At 43.3% G+C, this 20,639-nt stretch overlaps 1 protein-coding gene across 1 annotated transcript; it reads right to left on the reverse strand.

The window, feature by feature from the left end:
* Positions 1-221: 221 nt before the first annotated feature.
* LOC118221727 (NLR family CARD domain-containing protein 3-like) lies at positions 222-20,587 on the reverse strand. The gene is made up of 12 exons (XM_035407043.1): positions 20,444-20,587; positions 15,999-16,164; positions 15,680-15,790; positions 13,797-13,866; positions 12,604-12,931; positions 9,976-11,459; positions 9,629-9,936; positions 7,411-7,584; positions 5,923-6,096; positions 5,100-5,261; positions 2,611-2,657; positions 222-1,286 (listed from the first exon to the last, which is right to left on the reverse strand). Exons 2-12 carry the CDS (start codon positions 16,106-16,108, stop codon positions 688-690), a joined length of 3,567 nt encoding a protein of 1,188 aa, XP_035262934.1. The 5' UTR covers positions 16,109-16,164; positions 20,444-20,587; the 3' UTR covers positions 222-687.
* Between the last annotated feature and the right edge of the window lie 52 nt (positions 20,588-20,639).

Here is a 20,639-nt window from a genome sequence, read left to right on the forward strand (position 1 = left end):
TTCTTTGAATCTCTAAATCCTCTCTCTCTCTCTTACTCAAGTCATTTACACAAGGCCAAAGGAGGAGTGGCCAAGGGCATGGACAGTGCTCCTCTGTTTTAACGGTCAAATTACCTGGAGGTGAGAACAGAACACAGAAACATAAATAATTTGGGGGGGGGGGGGGGGGGGGTAACCTTACAGTTACAGTAACAGTACTTTACACAGTTCTTCCTTTCAGATGAAATTGCTAAAGTAATACATCTTTATTAAGACCAAACATTAGTGTCAGGATGGGGCACACAATTAATACCACTGTCCATTATTTTGGCCATCTACAGTGGCACCCGGGGGTCTCCACTAGCCCCCATATAGGACCAGCAGTGTATGTGACCCAACCCTAACAACTAACTTATCACTAGAGCATTAAAATAATATTTCCCCTTTCCTTTACAAATATATACTATCTTTAGTAAAATACACTATTGTATAATATTGTATAACAATAACTTGATTTGTACGTATTTTTATGATTGATACCTAAAAGCATATTATGTGATCTTTGAGATTAAATACAATTTGTCAACAATCCTGTATTGCAATATCATGTTTCCAAACATTCTACAAAAACAGTGAAAGCTTTGCATTGAAATGTGTTTGTGTGTTTGCATTGTGTGTGTGTATGAGAGAGAGAGAGAGAGAGAAACTCTACTCCAGTTCAAGCAAGGACAGTGATGAGGGGTATCCAAACACTGCAAATCCAGCACAGAGGGGTGTGTGTTCAGTGAAGTGAGTGTGGAATCTGTGCAGGAGGGTCAGTGTGTCAGAGTCTGAGATGCTGAAGAAGGACAGAGTGCCTGATGCACAGTCAACACACACTCCTACCCTGTACAAACACACTCTTCTACGAACATCTTTATCATAGACTCTGCGGTAGGGGGACGGGGTGATAGGCAGTGTTATGTTCTTATTGCGCTTGAGAGAATAACTTTTTTTAGAGCACCACAGACTCCAGGAGTTTTGATTCCATCCAAACTCAGAGTCATGCCCGCGTCCTTTCCTGCTGATTCCTTTATATGTCACTGCAAAATGGACCCCTCCCTTCTCAGACACGCTGAACTCCGCCTCCCAGTAACAGCGCCCCGTCAAAGTCTCTCGGCTCACAACCTGCCTCCGGAAATCAAATCTGTCGGGATGCTGAGGATACGGAACCTCCGTTCTCCCCGTGTACGCCACCTTCCTGTTCCCCTCAGACAGCCGCAGCTTCCTGTTCGCTGAGTTTGGGTCCAGTGTGAGATGACAGCCATCTGCAGACCACAGGCATGAATGACATTTATTAGAATTATTTTCACTTCATTATGTGAGAGAAAGACTTGGGCTTAAGTCAATGACAAACTGAGACTAATCAAGATACACACACACATACATAAACACATAAACACACACTTCGACACACACAGTAGGGCTTCTGAGTACACACACATACAGTACAGCCTCAAGAGGTATGGACTAGTTGGCCTAACAGGGTCCCTAACCCTACCCTACCTCTAACACACAAAACATACATTCTCTTTGATATGAAACTGAATGATCTTTCAGCATTAAACAGAAACAAATCACACTTTTCGTTGATTAATAAAACTATAAATACTCCTCTCACTGCTTATTGGGTCTAGTAAAAATGAACTGATACTGAAAATGATATTTTCAGATGGAGCAGATAATAAAATGACAAAAATAATAATTTAATTCTTACAACACCTTTCATTGCACTTTGTGACACTTACATATGCATTTAATCAATCCAGACAACAGCACATCCAAAGACTACTGCTCATCAACAGACACCTGCTCATCAATAGACACCATCGCATCCACAGACACCTGCTCATCAACAGACACCTGCTCAATCCACAGACACCTGCACATCCAGACACCAGCACATCCACAGACACCTACACATCCACATACTGCTGCACATCCACAGACACCTGCTCATCCACAGATACCTACACATCCACAGACTGCCGCACATCCACAGACACCTGCTCATCCACAGACTGCTGCACATCCACAGACACCTACTCAATCCAGACACTAGCACATCCACAGACTCCTGCTCATCAACAGACACCTGCACATCAACAGACACCAGCACATCCACAGACACCTGCTCATCAACAGACACCTGCTCATCCAGACACCAGCACATCCACAGACACCTGCTTAATCCACAGAAGCCTGCACAACTACAGACACCTGCTCATTCACAGACACCAGCACATCGACAGAAACCTGCACAACCACAGACACCTGCTCATCAACAGACACCAGCACATTCACAGACACCTGCACATCCACAAACTGCTCCTGCCCTTTTCATATTACCTCACTGATGCCATGTTTTTAATGAAAATGGTGAAACCATTTCCAGCTTTACTGGACCTTGCAGTTTACTCCATGTATTCAAGTCAATGGTTTTCACTTTATGTATCGATAGACACAGGCTCATTTATTTAACAGAATACCCTCCATTCCCAATGGACTCATATTCCTGAGGTTTTACTGCACTTGGGACTGTGACAGACAGGAAAGAGAGAGGGAAAGGAGTATGTAGAGTAAGAGACTCACATTTTCTGGGTCCTGCTTGGTTCCTACTTTCTCCTCCATGATCCACACTGTCGAAACAGCAGAACAGAGTGAGGGAGTGACACTGTGTGTGAGTGTGTGTGAGGTGCAGCGTGGAAACTCTCTGCACTTACAGCAGTGTGTGCAAGTGTAGTGTGTGTGTGTGTGTGTGTGTGTGTGTGTGTGCGTGTGCATGTGTAGTGTGTGTGTGTGCGTGTGTGCATGTGTAGTATGCGTGCGTGTGTGTGTGCGTGTGTGTGTGCGCGCGCGTGCGGTGCAGTGTGGAAACTCTCTGCACTTACAGCAGTGTGTGTGCATGTGTGTGCCTGTGTGTGCATGTGTAGTGTGTGTGTGTGTGGATTGGTGGACTAGGTCCACGGGGTGGTGTCATGCGCAGCTGCATGCTTGTCTGCTTGCTTGCTTCTCGCTCCCAGGTGCTGCCGCTGACCAGCTCAACTGAGTTATGGAAAAGCAGAGTGCGTAAGTCTTTCCTTGTCAGTACATAGCCTCTCCATCAACCAGACTTCTGCTGTGCCTCCTCGTAGCTGTCCATGGTAAACGTGTGCTTTGCAGCCTCGGGCCAGACAGCAGGGGACCTCGGAGCTGCAGTCGACCCCAGAGGTAGGCAGCACAGGCCCACCGGCGTGTGGACACGTCCTGACTGCCACCATCCACTGCCCCAATGCCTAATGGGTGCACTTGCACGTGCTATGGCTACGGAGTAAACCCCTAACAATAAATCTGCAGAGAAAACCCACATTAGGCAGTCACCAACAGACTGGTGTTCTGGCAGTCTTCTGCAACTCCCCTCTACAGAAGGTCATCATGAGTTCTTCATGCGACTGGAAAACGTAGGGTGGAGCCAAAACAGTGAGGGTAGAGGCTGCGCACAACTACCTTCACTATAATCTATTCATCGCGCAGGCCTGCTCCAGGCAGGCCTGGGCCTTGACGGAATCCCGGCAGAAATACTAAAACATGGGGGATACCTCCTTACCCGTAGAATACACTAACTGATCACTGCCATCTGGTCATCTGAAGTCATCCTGCAAGATTGGAAGGATGCTAACATCATCTCAATTTTTAAGCGCAAGGGTGATAAAGCAGACTGTGGTAACAGCAGAGGTATCTCCCTCCTATCAGTGGCCGGGAAGGTGCTAGCACGGATCATGCTACTCCTCCTAGCAACCCATATAACAGAAGACATCATGCTCGTATCGCAGTGTGGTTTTAGGCGCGATCGAAGCACTGCGGACATGATCTTTGTTGCTAGACAAGTACAGGAAAAATGCAGAGAACACCTCAAAGACCTGTACCTAGCGTTCATTGATCTGTCCAAGGCCTTCAACACAGTAAACCAGGAACTGCTGTGGGAAGTACTCGGGAAGCTGGGGGTTCCACCAAAGTTCAGGAACATCCTGCGGCAGCTCCATGACAGGATGCAAGCCTGTGTGAGCATCGGTGGCCAACAATTCCCATTCTTCAGTGTGGACGTGGGGGTCAAGCAAGGGTGCGTTCTAGCCTCAACTATTTTTTATATGTTCCTCTCCACCTTTACTCTTCTCTCTCACAAATCCCTGGATCTCACAGATGGGGTACAGATACAGTACAGACTGGATGGTAATCTTTTTAATATCCGGCGCCTTCAAGCCACCCCTAAAACCACCACCCAACACATCCTGGAGCTACAGTACGCTGATGACTGCGCTCTCCTCGCCCACTCACCAGAATCCCTACAGCGCTCGCTAAATGTGGTTGCTTCCATATACAGCGCCATCGATCTCCAGATCAACATCAAGAAAACGCAGATATACGAGCTCTAGAGGCCTTCCACATCCGCTGCCTCCAAAGGATCCTGGGTGTGTCCTGGGAAGACAGGGTGCCCTATGTGGCAATCCACGACCGGACCCACACACCCAGCATTGCAGTGTTCCTTGCGCAAAGACATCTGTGTTGAGTCAGGCATGTGATCCGCATGCCTGCCCACCACCTTCCTAGACAGATCCTCTATGGCCAGCACTTGGATGGTCATAGGTCTGCTGGGGGCCAGAAAAAGCACTTCAAGGATCACCTGAAAATCCTGAAGAAGTGCAACATCCGACCACCAGTACTAGAGTCCCTGGCTGCTGATCGCCACACCTGGACCTCCACCTGCCACCAGGGAATCACTCACCTTCAGGAGCAGGCTACAGAGAGGAGAATGCAGCGGCGTGCACAGAGGCACCAACGTGCTGCAGGGCCCCCCCTTTCCTGTGCCATATACCCCTGCCCCTCATGTGGCAAGACTTGCGGATCACGCATTGGTCTGCACAGCCACATGGCTATGCACAGGCGTAATACACCCCAATAAACCCCCAGCATGCACAGGCGGAATACACCCCAATAAACCCCCAACAAATGAATCTGGAGCAACTTCATCATTGACATCAATGGACTGCCATAAGCAAGCAAGTGCGTGTGAGAGGTGCAGTGTGGAAACTCTCTGTACTTACAGCAGTGTGAGTGTGTCCAGTTTAGCAGCAGACAGCGCTCTCACTCCTGAGTCTCCTGGGTGATTGTATCTCAGGTCCAGCTCTCTCAGGTGTGAGGGGTTTGAATACAGAGCTGATGCCAGTAAATCACAGCCTCTCTGTGTGACTCTACAGCCTGACAGCCTGCAGAGAGGACAAACACACCTTACAGTGCATTTAATTTTTATTTGTGTATCATAGAGACACTGGCTAGTTCTCAGTTAATATGTACTAACTTACAAGTAAATACAAGAAAACTGAACACAAGTTTGGGAAGTTCACTTTTCTGATTCATAGCCACGTGAAAAAAATGTTTCCTTTTAATATTTAATCTGATAGAACATTATGATTATCAAACAAAATAGTATGTTATACACCTTCCATAGCTGAAATAAAAATAATGTGGAGAAATAATGTGGAGGGCTGTGGAATTAGCAGGATATCCAATTAGAATTTTGCACGTTATTACCATCACTGTCAGAGGCGGTTTTGTTTTGTTTCATTTTATTTGAATTATTTCTTCCTTTTGAGGAATTTCATTATTAACCTATTAGAATTTAAACTGTTTGTCACAAACACATTAATTCAGGAAATTATTTGATTTTCTTATTTATATTATTATATTATATTATTATGTCAGATTTAAGACTGAAATTAACTTTAAGTTGCGTGATGTCTTATTCTACCAAGCCAGCAAAAATATTTTCTATGTCTGAACATTAAAAACATGGTAAAATTAATGTAATCATCACATTTAGTCACATAGGAGCAATTTTTTATTGAAGGGCTTTATGTTTGTACTCACCCCAGTCTCTGCAGTTTACAGTGTGGGTTCTCCAGTCCAGCAGAGAGCGCTCTCACTCCTGAATCGTGCAGCTCATTGTCTCTGAGCTCCAGATCTCTCAGCTCTGAGTGAGGAGAATGCAGGACTGAGGCCAGAACATCACAGCAGCCCTCTGTGAGATTACACCAACCCAGCCTGTGGAAAAAACACATGCCCATACATGCGTGAATGCACGCACGCACACACACACACAAACACACGTGCATGCGATGGCTATTCTCAGCTGATAATCACATGGTATGCCTTGGCAGTTCATTTACATGTACTGTATTTTCTGCATGCATGCACATTCATTTTCATGCAGAAACAAGGAAGGAGTCATATAGGTAGCGTAACTATGGCAGGGATTTCCAAACTTCCAATATCTGACTCTTTCCCTGTAGGGCTCATACGATATGGGACATAGACTGACCCTCTACATGATATCCCACTACTCTGAGAGTGTCCACACCTCTACCTGATACCCCACTGCTGAGTGTCCTCCCCTCTACCTGATACCCTACTGCTGAGTGTCCTCCCCTCTACCTGATATCCCACTGCTGAGTGTCCTCCCCTCTACCTGATACCCTACTGCTGAGTGTCCTCCCCTCAACCTGATGCCCCACTTCTGAGTGTCCACCCCTCTACCTGATACCCCAATGCTGAGTATCCACTCCTCTACCTGATACCCCACTGCTGAGTGTCCACCCCTCTACCTGATACCCCACTGCTCTGAGAGTGTTCACCACTCTACCTGATACCCCACTGCTCTAAGAGTGTTCTCCCCTCTACCTGATACCCCACTGCTGAGTGTCCACCCCTCGACCTGATACCCCACTGCTCTAAGAGTGTCCTCCCCTCTATCTGATACCCCACAGCTCTAAGAGTGTTATCCCCTCTACCTGATACCCCACTGCTCTAAGAGTGTTCTCCCCTCTACCTGATACCCCACGGCTGAGTGTCCACCCCTCGACCTGATACCCCACTGCTTTAAGAGTGTCCTCCCCTCTATCTGATACCCCACTGCTCTAAGAGTGTCCTCCCCTCTATCTGATACCCCACAGCTCTAAGAGTGTCCATCCCTCTATAGCAGCTAATGAATAATGGAGGTGGATAAAGATTTCCATGTGTCACAGCCTAAGTCATTCTACTCTGCAGACTAGTGTGATTAAAACAGCTGTGATAGAGGAGTAAGAAGAGAGGGATTAGGATAATGTGGAAGAAGAAGGAATGCTGTGGAATGGAGGAGTAAATAGAGATTTTAAACTGCATAAAGTCATAATCACTAATGCTATTTACTTAAAGGAGCCTGACAACCAAGAGTAATGGTGATGTTGACAACGGTCAACAGGAGCATCCGATGCTGCTAGTATTCGCGCTGTGCGAATAAAATGGGTAGGCTCCACAAAACAACATCATTAAAAGGGTGAAATATCCCATTACGGTCACGCAGTACATAACACTACTCACCCCAGTCTCTGTAATTTACAGTTTGGACTCATCAGTGCAGCACAGAGCAGCTTCACTCCTGAATCTCCCAGGTTATTGTAGCTGAGGTCCAGATCTCTCAGGGGTGAGTCTGATGACTGGAGAGCTGAAGCCACAATTTCACAGGACTTCTCTGTGAGGTCACAGCTGTGCAGTCTGCAGAAGGCATTCATATATTATGTTAATTATGCAATACAAACTTGTAATATTTGAAATTTGATATACACACATAATATAAAGATGACTTGGGATGGGACCTTTCATGATTCAGGGAGATTAGAGTACTGCAGCAGAAAACCTTTAAAAATATATTAGGCTTTATTTAAAGCTGCAAAAGGTCAGTAAGTTTATTATACAGATATCGGGGAATGGTCATAGAAAGAGCTGCTGTGAGAAACCCAGCACCATACAGTGTTTATTGACCTTGACATTGCATACAGCTAGATGCATTGAGAACAGTTTCACCAATGTGGACAAATGACCTGCTCCTGCATCACCGGCACGATCTAATGCCAAAAGAAAAAGGTAAAATTGCATAAAGCTCGCTAAGAATAAACATCAGACCATCGGCTGTCCCAACACACGCTCTGTCACATAACTGTTTGACTTAGCAGACTATTATACAATTAGAATAGTGTGACATTAAGGTAATTTGAAGAATATAATAAATAGCCAGTGTGGCCAGTAACCTACTCTGTGGAGAGTATCAGGAAGCCTTGGCTAACATAAAAGCCAAGGCTTTTATGTTAACTTTAGTCCCGCCTCTTGCCTGCTAATATAGGTTAATCACTGTTGCGATAGACACGTATGAGACGCATCTTACGCATGTAATCAGTCCAGAAAAGTTCACATCCTGCTGCATCCATTGCTGAAAGTAGTATTGCCATTGTTGGTGAAATATTGCAGTGTCACAGTCAGAGAGACCCATGTGCATGCATCAATACCACCACACACCTACCCATCCCTGTCTGTGAACTAAGGAAGGGCGTTGAATTAAACTTTATTCAAGAGACAGAAGTTTCAGTGCATTCTTACCGGGTGCCCCCTGGTGATTATGTTTCTCCAGCCATTTAAATCAGTTGGGAGGAGGAATGTCTCCTTTCTGCTGTCAGAATGGTCCTATTGTTAAACATCCAGCAGATTAGCCTACCAAACTGGGGCTAGGTCTATATTACATTACAGGCATTTAGCAGACGCTCTTATCCAGAGCGACTTACACAACTTTTACATAGCTTTTTCATTGCATCCATTTATACAGCTGGATATATACTGAAGCAATTGAGGTTAAGTACCTTGCTCAAGGGTACAACGGCAGTGTCCTATCCAGGAATCGAACCTATGGCCTTTCGGTTACAAGCCCAGTTCCTTACCCACTGTGCTACGCTGCCGCCCAGTGTATCTAGTAGCTGTTAGTTTGGGATAGCCTAATACTTGTGGAAGACTGTGGTAGGAGCTACTTTGATGCATTAACGTTGTTCAGTGAGAGATCCTGTGGAACATTGATTTGTGCTGTTACTGTTCATAACAGGTTATTTTCAGAGACCGCTGCACCTGTAATACCTGCATCGAACCTTGTTTCTGAGCTCTTTTTCCCAAGCAGCTTTGAGGCTGTTGACCTTGAGTACCTGCATATTGTAAGTAATTTGAGCTGCTCAAGCACAGCCAAAGGTGTAGGTAGCATGTCTCAATGGGGTTCTTCAAATCACAATAAAACTCCTTAAATCCAGAGAAGCAGAAATAATGTTTGTAAGAGCAGTTTTGTTCCCTGGTGCAGTAACTGTAGCATATTTGCCGGATTGCAGAGTTTAGAGGAATATCCGTGGCAAAAATAATTGGATCTGAATTTGATGTTTTACATTTGTATTTCACAATTTCTACAAATAGACTTTTTAATATTTCAATTAATAATTCACAGCAAAGGTGTTTTTATTCCTGAAAAGTGCCAGACTCTGTGCTGTACAGGTATGAGACATGCCCAGGTCTTGGTACATGGCATACCAGCCTACCCAATATTCTCCCTCATCTCCAAACTGTGTGGAATAGTTGTGTTACTTTCATTCTTTAAAAAAATGTATTTCGTCTGTATGTATGAACTCTTGTTAATTATACATTTTGATTTGGTTTACTCATCACCAGAAATATAAACCATTTATGAAAATATGCTGCCAAACATCTACATTATTGATGACATAATACTCACATGGCTTTCCTACAGTTCCTGACTACTGGTACCAGTCTCTGATGACCTGCTGCTGATGTGTTGTAGGTCGTCAAGTCAAACTCATCCAGGACTTCCTCTGACATCAGTAACACAAAGGCCAGAGCTGAACACTGGTGAGGTTCCAGCTCTTTATCAGAAAGTGTTCCTGATCTCAACGAATTCTGGATTTCCTCCACTAAAGAGTTGTCATTCAGTTCATTGAGACAGTGGAACAGATTAATGGTCCTCTCTGGAGAAGTTTCTTCTCTGATCTTAATCTTAACATACTGGACTGTTTTCTCAATGCTCTGTGGTCTACTTACTGTCTGTGTCTGTGGGTCTAGTACAGGTAATTTGCTTCTGGTCTGTGTCAGTAATCTTCCTAAGAGTTTCTGAATGGAGTCCAAAGAGAGGCCAAGAAGGAATCGGAGGAAAAGGTCCAGGTGTCCATTCTTACTCTCTAAGGCCTGATCCACTGCACTCCTGTGTAACTCAGACAGCTGCACTCTTTCATTGTGAGGTTTTGATTGTTCTCCTTTGAGTACATTTTTGTTTTCATTTATACATGAACGAAACACAAACAAGGCAGCCAGATACTCCTGAATGCTCAAATGTACAAAGCAGTAGACCTTCTGCTGGTACAACCCATGATCCACTTTAAAGATCTCTGTGCACACCCCAGAGTACACTGAAGCATCACTGATATCAATATTACTCTCTCTCAGGTCCTCTTCATAGAATATCAGATTGCCCTTTTCCAGCTGTAGAAAAGCCAGCTGCCCCAGTTTCAAGATTATATCTGTATCTGATGCTGACATCATCTTTGGGTTTGTCTCATCAGTACCATGATACTTTTGATTCTTCACATTAGTCTGAATGAGCAGGAAGTGTGTGTACATTTCAGTCAGAGTTTTGGGCAGATTTGCACTCTCTGCTTCGCCCAACATTGTCTCCAGAACAGTAGCAGAAATCCAGCAGAAGACAGGTATGTGACACATGATGTAGAGACTCCTGGATGACTTTATGTGTGAAATAACTTTGCTAGCCAGGTTCTGGTCTCTGATCCTCTTCCTGAAGTACTCTTCCTTCTGGAGGTCACTGAACCCTCGTACCTCTGTAAGCCGATGGACACACTCAGGAGGGATCTGATTGGCTGCTGCTGGTCGAGAGGTAATCCAGAGGAGAGCAGAGGGAAGCAGATTCCCCTTAATAAGGTTGGTCAGCAGCACATCCACTGATGATGACTCTGTTATATCACAGCAGATCTCATTGCTTTGGAAATGTAGAGGAAGTCGACATTCATCAAGGCCATCAAAGATAAACACAACTTTGACTTCATCACCTTCAAAACTTTTGATCTCTTTCAGTTGTGGGAAGTAGCGCTGCAGAAGTTGCATCAGACTGAATGCTTTTTCCTTCTGCAGATTCAGGTCTCGGAAAGGAAGAGTGAAGATGAAATCAACGTCCTGATTGGCTCTTCCTTCTGCCCAGTCCAGAATGAACTTTTGCACAGAGACAGTTTTCCCAATACCAGCGATGCCCTTTGTAAGCACAGTTCTGATGGGTTTCTCTTGTCCAGGTATAGGCTTAAAGATGTCATTGCAGAGGATTGCAGTCTCCTGTGTGGTTTGTCTCTTGGATGCTGTCTCAATTTGTCCAATCTCATGTTCATTATTGACATCCTCACTTCCCCCTTCTGTGATGTAGAGCTCTGTATAGATCTCATTGAGGGGTACTGGGTGACTGTAATTTGCTAAACCTTCCAATATGCATTCAAACTTCTTCTGCAAATCAGTTTTCAGTGCCTGCTGGACTCTTATTATGGATATATCTGAAGAGAGCAAATATGAGAAACTAGTAAGATTCTAAACTTTTTCCATTAAATAACCATACATAATGTCAATTAGAAAAGCTTATGCAATCAGTTTTTCAGTGTTTTACCCACCTCTCACAGTGCTTTATATTACTACATAATGTTAAAATGACACCAAAGGAAGCTGTTTCACTGCACTTAGCATATACTGGCAAATGTCCAGTGAGAAAGAGAAATAAAGACCTTTCGCGGAGAAAAATGCATAGTTTGTTTCAGCTCAAAATGTGAAATCATCAAAAGAATCTGCATTAATACTACAAGGATAATTACATTTCAGTTTATTTAGGCAACAGAAATGTGTGTTCAAGGCATGTCCAAACAGGTAACATATTGATTTTCAAATGTAGTCTTTATACACTTAATGCTCTTTACCCCTGGATATAAATTTAAAACAGTCTGTCTGATGGGACAGTGGTTTAGTTACTGGCTTTTAATCATAAGGTGCCAGGTTTAAATTGCATCTCAAAAACGTGTTTTTGATCATGAAAAAGCACAAATCCATTTGTTTGCTTCCTGCAATATTTTAATAATTTACATGTCTCTGACTGTGTCCTGTACCATTTTATGGATTGAGTTCTCTATGTAAAACAGTCAATGTAAAGCACTAAGAAAGCATTGTAATGTCACAAAAATTACACAACCAGGATGTCTAGATGCATCACCGTACTCCTATAAATTGCACATTGTACATCTCTGTGCTTGGACTGACTGGATTGAACCAGCTGATTGAACTAGCTCTAACTGTAACCTGGCCAACCCACATTATCATTACATCTAATGATACATTTCTGGTGCCATTCTATCTATCTATGTAATGTTCTGTCTTTTATATGGACCTTGAGTCCGAAATAAAGTTTTGATTGATTGATATCCTGCTGACATTTATTCCCATTGGGAAACTTGTGTCTTTCCACCGTTTGAGTGTTTTTTCCCCACTGGGAATTTTTAAAAATCTGAATTTGTTTGCTTTTTAGGCCATTTCAGGCCTGGTTTTGCCTAGTTTTCTTTTGTATGCCCACTGTAAAGTGTCTCTGTGACAGCATCTCTGTAAAAACCACTATAAAAATAAAATTGAATAGAAAAATAGAGGTATGTTGCTCACCTCTCTCCAGTGACTTCATGAGATCCTTCTGCTTCAATTTCCTCAGGATGTGGAGTGTGGCCTTAAGAGACATCTCACTGCCACAGGTCTCCAGCATCTTCTCAACTATGCACAGGGCCTCTGGATCTTCCTGTTCTCTTTCAGTGCATTCTGGGTAATCACAGCTTTGATTACTCTTAAATAATTTCTTCATCTTCATAAACGTATCCAGTACAGGAGGATCTTCAGCCACACTCTTAAAGCATTCAGGGAAATCCTGTGTCAAATGGCTTTGAAACTGTTCCAACATTTCATCCTTCTTCAGCTTCATCAGAGTGCGCAGGAGAGACTGAAATGAACACATAAAGAGGTGTGCTGTGTTGTAAAGATGCAAAACCACAATGCTACAGCAGTACAGTGCTACAGAACTACAATGAGGCAGGCGGATGAGAATGATGGCAAGTTACTGATTGCTTACATGAACGTGCTTGTGACATGCGTTTGTGGCTTGCGATTGCGATTTCTACATGAAACGCTCCAAAAAAGAACAGGAAAAATCTATCACACCGCACAGATCTCAGTTCACATATCGCAACTTTCATGAAATGAGCCCCTGGTCCTCATGTTGACAGACTCCGAAGGCAATCAAAAGCTTAGAACAAAGGCTAGATACTGAAACCTCTCTTACACCTGCACTAAGGAAGCAATTGAACACACGACTAATCAGAAACACCTGTGATGCCATGTGTTCAACACATTACAGTGCCCTGAAATGGGGGGACTATTTATAAAAAGTGCTGTCATTTCTACATGGTGAAATCAAAATGTATAAAAAATTCCTCTTAATTAAAGCTGAGGATCTGCTCTGTAACCACATGTGAATTGTTTGATTACAAATCTAGCCAAATCAAGAAAAAAGGTCTTTGTCCCAAACAATATAGAGCTCACTGTAAACGTAAAATTTGAGTGTTTTTGGTTATTTCCAATATTATGGTATAATATTTTCTATGTGCTTTTGAAGGAAAATATAGCTTTATGCTTGAATTATTCATGTTGTACAGTCTTTGTTCTTCTTTACCATGGAAGTGAATCATTTTGGAGGATGCTGTTCATACATTCAAAGTCAATAAATTATTTTCGTCAAAAGAAAACATCATAAAAGAAAAAACACAAAATAAACGAATAAATTATGTAAAGATGTCACGATCTCACACCTTTGTTGTGATGGTAAACACCTCTAGACTCTTCTCAGTTAAACAGCTGCCCTCCAGTGACTGCTGGACCCTGTGAACAAAACATGGAGACCGCTTAAATAACTCAATATACTCACCTACACCTGAATATAACAATATACACACCTACACCTGAATATAACACCATACACTCGCCTGCACCTGAATATAACTCAATACACTCACCTACACCTGAATATAACACAATACACTCACCTGCACCTGAATATAACACAATACACTCATCTACGCCTGAATTGCTTGCTTTAGGTTGTCCGTCGTGTCCGACGATGACAATCCTGCCTCTGCTACTTGTGAGTCTTGTGGCTGTGGAGCCCAATCCACGATCCACACTGTCTGCCACAAACAGAACAGGTGAAAGCACTGACTGGGGGTGCGGATGTGGTGCTGGCTTCATGTCTCTTTAGAAGTTTCCTGGTCCGTCGATCACCTCGGTCCTCCTCGAGCTGATGCACTCCTTGTTGGCAGAGCTGCCGCCAGATGGAGCGTTGAGCGGCAGTGTCCTCCAGCTGGGTTGGATTCAGGCCGCACTTCTTCATGACAGCTTTCAGTTGGTCTTTATATCGCTTTTTTCTGGCCCTCTGCCGAGCGACGGCCAAGGTGCAACAGCACTTTACGTGGTAAGCGTTCTTTTGGCATCCCGATGAAGTGACCGAGCCAGCGAAGTTGGTGGTGGGTAACGGTAGCCTCCATCCTCAGGATGCATTGTACACATCTGATATAGAAGGCCTCAAGCATCCTGAGGTGGCGACTGTACAGGGTCCACGCCTCACAGCTGTAGAGCAGAGTTGTGACAACTCTCAAGTCTGGTCTCACCGAGGCAGAGGTGTATACCTGCGCAAAGAGGTTATTTAGAGTGCCGTTGGGGGTGCGCATGTCCCAGCAGAGCCTCTTCACTGCGAGACGGTGGAATCCAGTGGCAAGGGGAAACCCAGGACAACCAGGACTCTTCTACAGTTTCAGGAGGCTGCCGGAGCTCCAGTCTTTCGGAGGACCGCCTGTCATGCGCCGCCAATCATGTTGCTGTTCTCTCAGGGTGTGCTCCTCTACCCTTTGTCTTCCTAGACTTACCCACAAGGCAGCGGGACAGTGGTTGGTCACTGCCAGGGCGTGTCCACTACATGTGGGCCTGCGCATCAGACCTTTGGGGACCACTGCAGCTCCGAGGTCCCCTGCCGATTCGCCTGGGGTCGCGAGACGCCCAGTTACTGTGTGTGGCCACGAGGAGGCCCGGCAGGAGTCTTGGTGAAGGAGAGGCTGTGTACTGGCAGGAGAAGACTTACACACAGCGCTGCTTCCCTGTTCGCCACCAGGGCTAGCCAGCGGCAGCAAGCTGTAAGCGAGAGGGTTGCAAGCAGATGGCAAGTAAGCATGCACCTTGCCTCTAGCTGCTGCACTACTGCACTAGACGCATCACAACACCCTGCGGGCTTGCACCCCACCCACACACCTGAATATAACACCATACACTCACCTACACCTGAATATAACACCATACATTCACCTACACCTGAATATAACTCAATACACCCACCTAGACATGAATATAACTCCATACACTCACCTACACCTGGATATAACACCATATACTCACCTACACCTGAATGTAACACCATACACTCACATACACCTTAATATAACACCATACACTCACACACACCTGCATATAACATAATACACTCACTTGCATCTGAATATAACATAATATACTAACCTACTCCTGAATATAACACCATACACTCACCTACACCTGAATATAACATAATACACTCACCTGCACCTGAATATGGCCAGTGAGAGTGAGGTATAATGAAACAGCAGTAAATATGGCCCTGTCTGATTACCTTGAGTCATCTGTAGACTCTCCTCTGAAGTTCCAAGGTGGATCCATTGAGCTGTCGCTCTTCATTGAAATACAGCTGGGTACAGGTGACCCTGCTCTTTCCACCTGGACCCTGTGAGCAAATCATGGAGACAGAGCTTCCAGTTAAACTCATCCTCTTACTGCAGCTCTAACTCACAGCACATACAGACAGAGCTCCTAGTTAAACACATCCTCTGACTGCAGCTCTATCTCACAGCACATACAGACAGAGCTCCCAGTTATACTCATCCTCTGACTGCAGCTCTAACTCACAGAGCACTGAATAAAAAGACAGAGACCTGCATTCATTCTTGTTTCTGTTGGGGTCGAGGCTTCCAGCTTTGGGCTCCGGCAGCTCAGAGAGAGCCGTTTTAGAAACAGCACCTCCTTTCTCAGGAGACTGGAACATGTCAGATCAAGTCAGATCAAATCAGACAAGAGGGTTGTGACAAAAACAAAATCAGCCTGTAAAGAGAGAGAGAGAAAGAGTGTGAGTGAGTGAGTGAGAGAGAGGTAGAGAGAGAGAGAGAGAGAGCACTTTGTAGAAGAAATTGCATATCCTTGCAACTGTTGTGACAGAAATAAGGAATAAACAAGTCTTTATGGGCCATCATGAAAATTATGTGAATTGGGGCTTAACAACGTATATGTTCAGTATCATTTCGTAGGGAAGGGGGTTTAGCACAATTGCCACGCTTAAGAAAACAGTACCAGTATGGATACATCACACACTTCTATGGACGTGATAGCATCAAAAAGGCCCATAAATTAATCAGAATTGTGCCAATATATCCCCAGACATTGACTTTTATTGTGAAAATAATGTCTGTCAATTCATAAACTATAAATGCAAAGTCGGAAAGTGACAGAATATGGTAAATGGTTCAATAAATAGTATACCACATGCAGAAAATGTACAACTACATAAAAAGTGTGACTTGGATTTTTAAAAATTAAAACAAAAATTTCACAAATACGTAGTCAAAAACTAGCCAAGGAAAACATTAAAATCAAATTAAAATAAGAAACACACCAGTTAAAAAACTAAAGAAAGTAAAACTAAACTGAAATAATATTTGCTTCTAGAACCACATAAAAAACAATTAAATCTTCTTATCGTTTGATTGTGGCTTTTGAAAAAAAAAAATGCAGAATATTATTATTTATTTATTTTTTACGGAAGAGGATTAGGGCCAGGTGAAATTATTTTTTGAGTTCAGACTTTAAAGTGACTTTATTCTCAGAATTCTGTCTTTAATCTCAGAATTCTGACTTTAATGTCAGAACTCCAAAAAAACATGTGACCCTAATCCCCTAATACTCTTCCATAATTTTTTATTAAAAAAAAAAAATAATTAAAAAAAAAACGATTATTTCGCCTGACCGGTGGGGGTTTTGTCACGTTGGATTACATTACCTTGTGCATTATCGTCGCTTTAACTGTTGAACTTAATACATTTCTGACAAAACAGCGATCAAACATAGCGGGCTATCATGTTGTTGATCCTTTTAGTCTGAAACACACCGTAATTTCTAAATTGTTATTAGTTTTAAGACATTACATTACTGCGTATAAAACATAATTCCCCTTTCTAACGAGTCCATTATTTAATGGCAAAGACAAAACTATAATGACTTCATAATATGAGATCAAACTGAATTTGAAAAGGGATATGAATCAACCGCAGTTAGGGTTAGGGTTAGGGTTAGGGTTAGGGTTAGGGTTAGGGTTAGTTGCGCTAAATAAACCACGCATTAGCTTGCAACAACCAACATCCACACACCCCGGACGGCTGGACGGGATGAAACATTTTTTTTCCGAAAAAAACTCCGGTTTAACCACGGTTAAAAGTTTAAAGACCGGTTTAAAGTCCGGCGACTTTCTGAGTGATCACAATAAGTTATACTTTACTGCCTTGTTCTTCAGTTTTCTTACACGCACTCCATTTCTTCCCCAACTAAATGGCTTTCTATTTCAAAATACACTTGTAGTTTCATTTTCAGTAATGTATAGCATGCTCTGTTGCGACGACACAGTTCCGCACTGTCATCTACCTCGCGTCTGCGTGAAGTGAAGTCTAGTAAATCGTCTGGTATAGTCTCGTTATTATTTTTGTCGTTATTATTTTGCCCAGTTACTGTCCTCACCTCTGTCATGATCGCGTTGAACAATCTGGATTGTATTTATAATCCTGTGGATCATTGTTGACTGTCGGGCGCTACGACCGGAGCCGCGCGACAACACTGTACTCACCTACGCCCAAATTGGCTCCCGATTCGCAGCTCCCGATTCGAACTTTCCGGTCCACCTTAAATCGGTTGCATTATATGATTGGACGGTTTCGCGGTCTTCCTTACGTATTTGCAAAGGCTATAATTTGCTTCTAAAAGAGATATGGATCAAGAAAGAAATTGAACGAAGGTGGTAATGAGAATTTAAAAAAAACCTATTTTTAATTATGTTACGTTCACTTCTCATGACTGTACTATGGACAGATCAGGGTCACGCATTTTGTTTTCTCCTCAAAATCTAATAACCTCACCATTGCATCAGCTGTGTCCGAGAGAACAGAAAATAATGCACATCTGAAATGTTGTGGACGAAAAATCACTGCACCATATTCAAATCAAACTCCAAACTGTCTATATAAACAAATATATAAATAAAATCCTATTGGAAAAATTGACATAAAAGATGGCCATTTCTCATCAAAATTTTAATGTCTGAAAATTTGACATTTAATTATGACAGAAGGGCTCCTGAAGTGGTCTACATCCTACCCAATTTCTGTGAAATTTTACTATTGCTTTTTTTAATAATCCCACTTCAAACTTTCCATGTAATCCAATAGACACCAATTGAAAATTATGAATGTTTGGACAAGAATTTCTCCCCAATTGTAAAAGTTCACAAAATTCTGAAACTTGTTCCAGGCAGAAGGGGTCCTGGTCTACAACCTACCCCATTTCTGTGAAATTTTACTGTAGCATTTTTCAATAATCCCACTTCAAACTTTCCATGTAATCCAATAGACGCCAATTGAAAAAAGTGTTTTTTTGAATAAGAATTTCTCCCCAATTGTAAAAGTTCACAAAATTCTGACACTTGTTCCTGGCAAATGGGTTTACGGTGGACCGGAAAGTTCGAATCGGGAGCTGCGATACGGGAGCCAACTTCAGCGTCGTCCTACACCCGGATAGAACTCCTCCAACTATGATCTTCCACTGTAATGTCAAGCCATCCATTGTCTTCCCGAGGGAAATCCGACCAAGAAAACGAGCACGACGAGGAGGGGATTAAGGAGGCGACCCTTCAGACCGCATCTCCCCTCTACCACAAACTGGACTGGAGTGTGGAGCAGTAGATTTGGCAGGATGACTTTCTCAGAAGACCTTCCAATGACATTCTGTGTTTTTCATTCCTCAATGATTTAAATAAACAGTTTAATTCTTTATTGTATGCATTACATTTAAATGTGTTCTACCGACTCTGGTTCATTACAGTATGCATTTCCCTGTTGGATGCTTTCCTATTTTATACAATGTATCACTGAGTCCTGTATGACCAATTCTCAAGCGGCTTATAATGGTTTCTTCTTTACGATTCCAGCCCCCCATTCTCCCAGCACCAACATGTTTCTCTATTCTGTACAAGTGTACCTGTTTCACCATTGTCCCACTGTTCCAGCCAGATTTTGTGCATCTAAAATTTGATATAAACCTTGGCCTCAGCTTTACAACATAAAATGCATAGGTCTATGTTTTGGAGTCTTAAGAGTCTGTTTGGCCAGAATATCTACTTCTTCATTTCCCTCTGCACCAACATGGGCAGGTACCCAGAGATGCATGTGCCATTTATTTTTAACCTATATAAAACATGGCAGATGTTGAGCAAAATAACCTGTCTGCATGAGGATATAGCAGATCTAAGGCTAGCCAATGCTAAGAAGCTGTCAGAGCAAATTGCCCCTTTGTTTATTTTGAGTGCCTCTACCCACTGTAGAGCTAGGCTTATTCCCAAAGGCTTAGCAGTATATACACCCACCCTCTTCTTTATGGATAAATTAAATTTGGGAATAAACACAGCAGCACCTGCATGCCCAGAAACAGTAATCTTAGATCCATCTGTGAATACAGTCAACATATCTGCGAAGTGTTGTTCAACGTGTCCCTGAACTACATCGCAAATAGGTGGAAAACCGGATATTCCTTTCAGTTTCTGTGTTCCCAGCATTCTGTTAAAACAGCGTTAGTGGGGTGTGAATGTCTGTGCCCCTGCAAATTCACCCAATATGCAAGCATTAATTAGCTTCTCCTGATTCCTAGAGGCATTTCTCCCATTTCAGCCTGCACTGCAGATACTGTGGATGTTTTAAATGAACCACCACAAATTCTAAGAGCTTGTAAAGCATCTACTTTCTTGAGGTTAGTTTCTGCTGCTGACATATACGCTATACTTCCGTATTCTAAAACCGATCTAGAGGCAAAAATCACAGAATACGTGACACCTGCCATCTCAAACACCCAGCTATAACTATGAACTTTAATACATGACCTACAGTAAATCAGTCAACATGACCTACAGTAAATCAGTCACCCTCACTCATCTTGCATACGCCCACTATACACACACAAGGGCACCAACGGGATAAAGGCACAGGGCCCATGCAGACCTCTACCCGGGGCTAGACAGGGATCTGCAGGTGGAGAAGAAACGTCCATTAACACATCCTTACTTACGTACCTGTATGAAGCACAGCCAGGTAGGGTCAGGGGTTAAGGTCAGGTGTTAGGCTCAGGTGTTAGGGTCAGGTGTTCAGGTTCGCAGGTGGAGACCTAGCTTGAGATGGTGTTGGTCTCTATGCTGCAGGAAAATGAGGACCCTAGATGGTCTGTTCTCACCACCGAACCAGTTCTTACACTACTATTAGAGCTCACAG

The sequence above is a fragment of the Anguilla anguilla genome, chromosome 1 (assembly GCF_013347855.1).
Source record: "Anguilla anguilla isolate fAngAng1 chromosome 1, fAngAng1.pri, whole genome shotgun sequence".
Taxonomy (NCBI): Eukaryota; Metazoa; Chordata; class Actinopteri; order Anguilliformes; family Anguillidae; genus Anguilla; species Anguilla anguilla.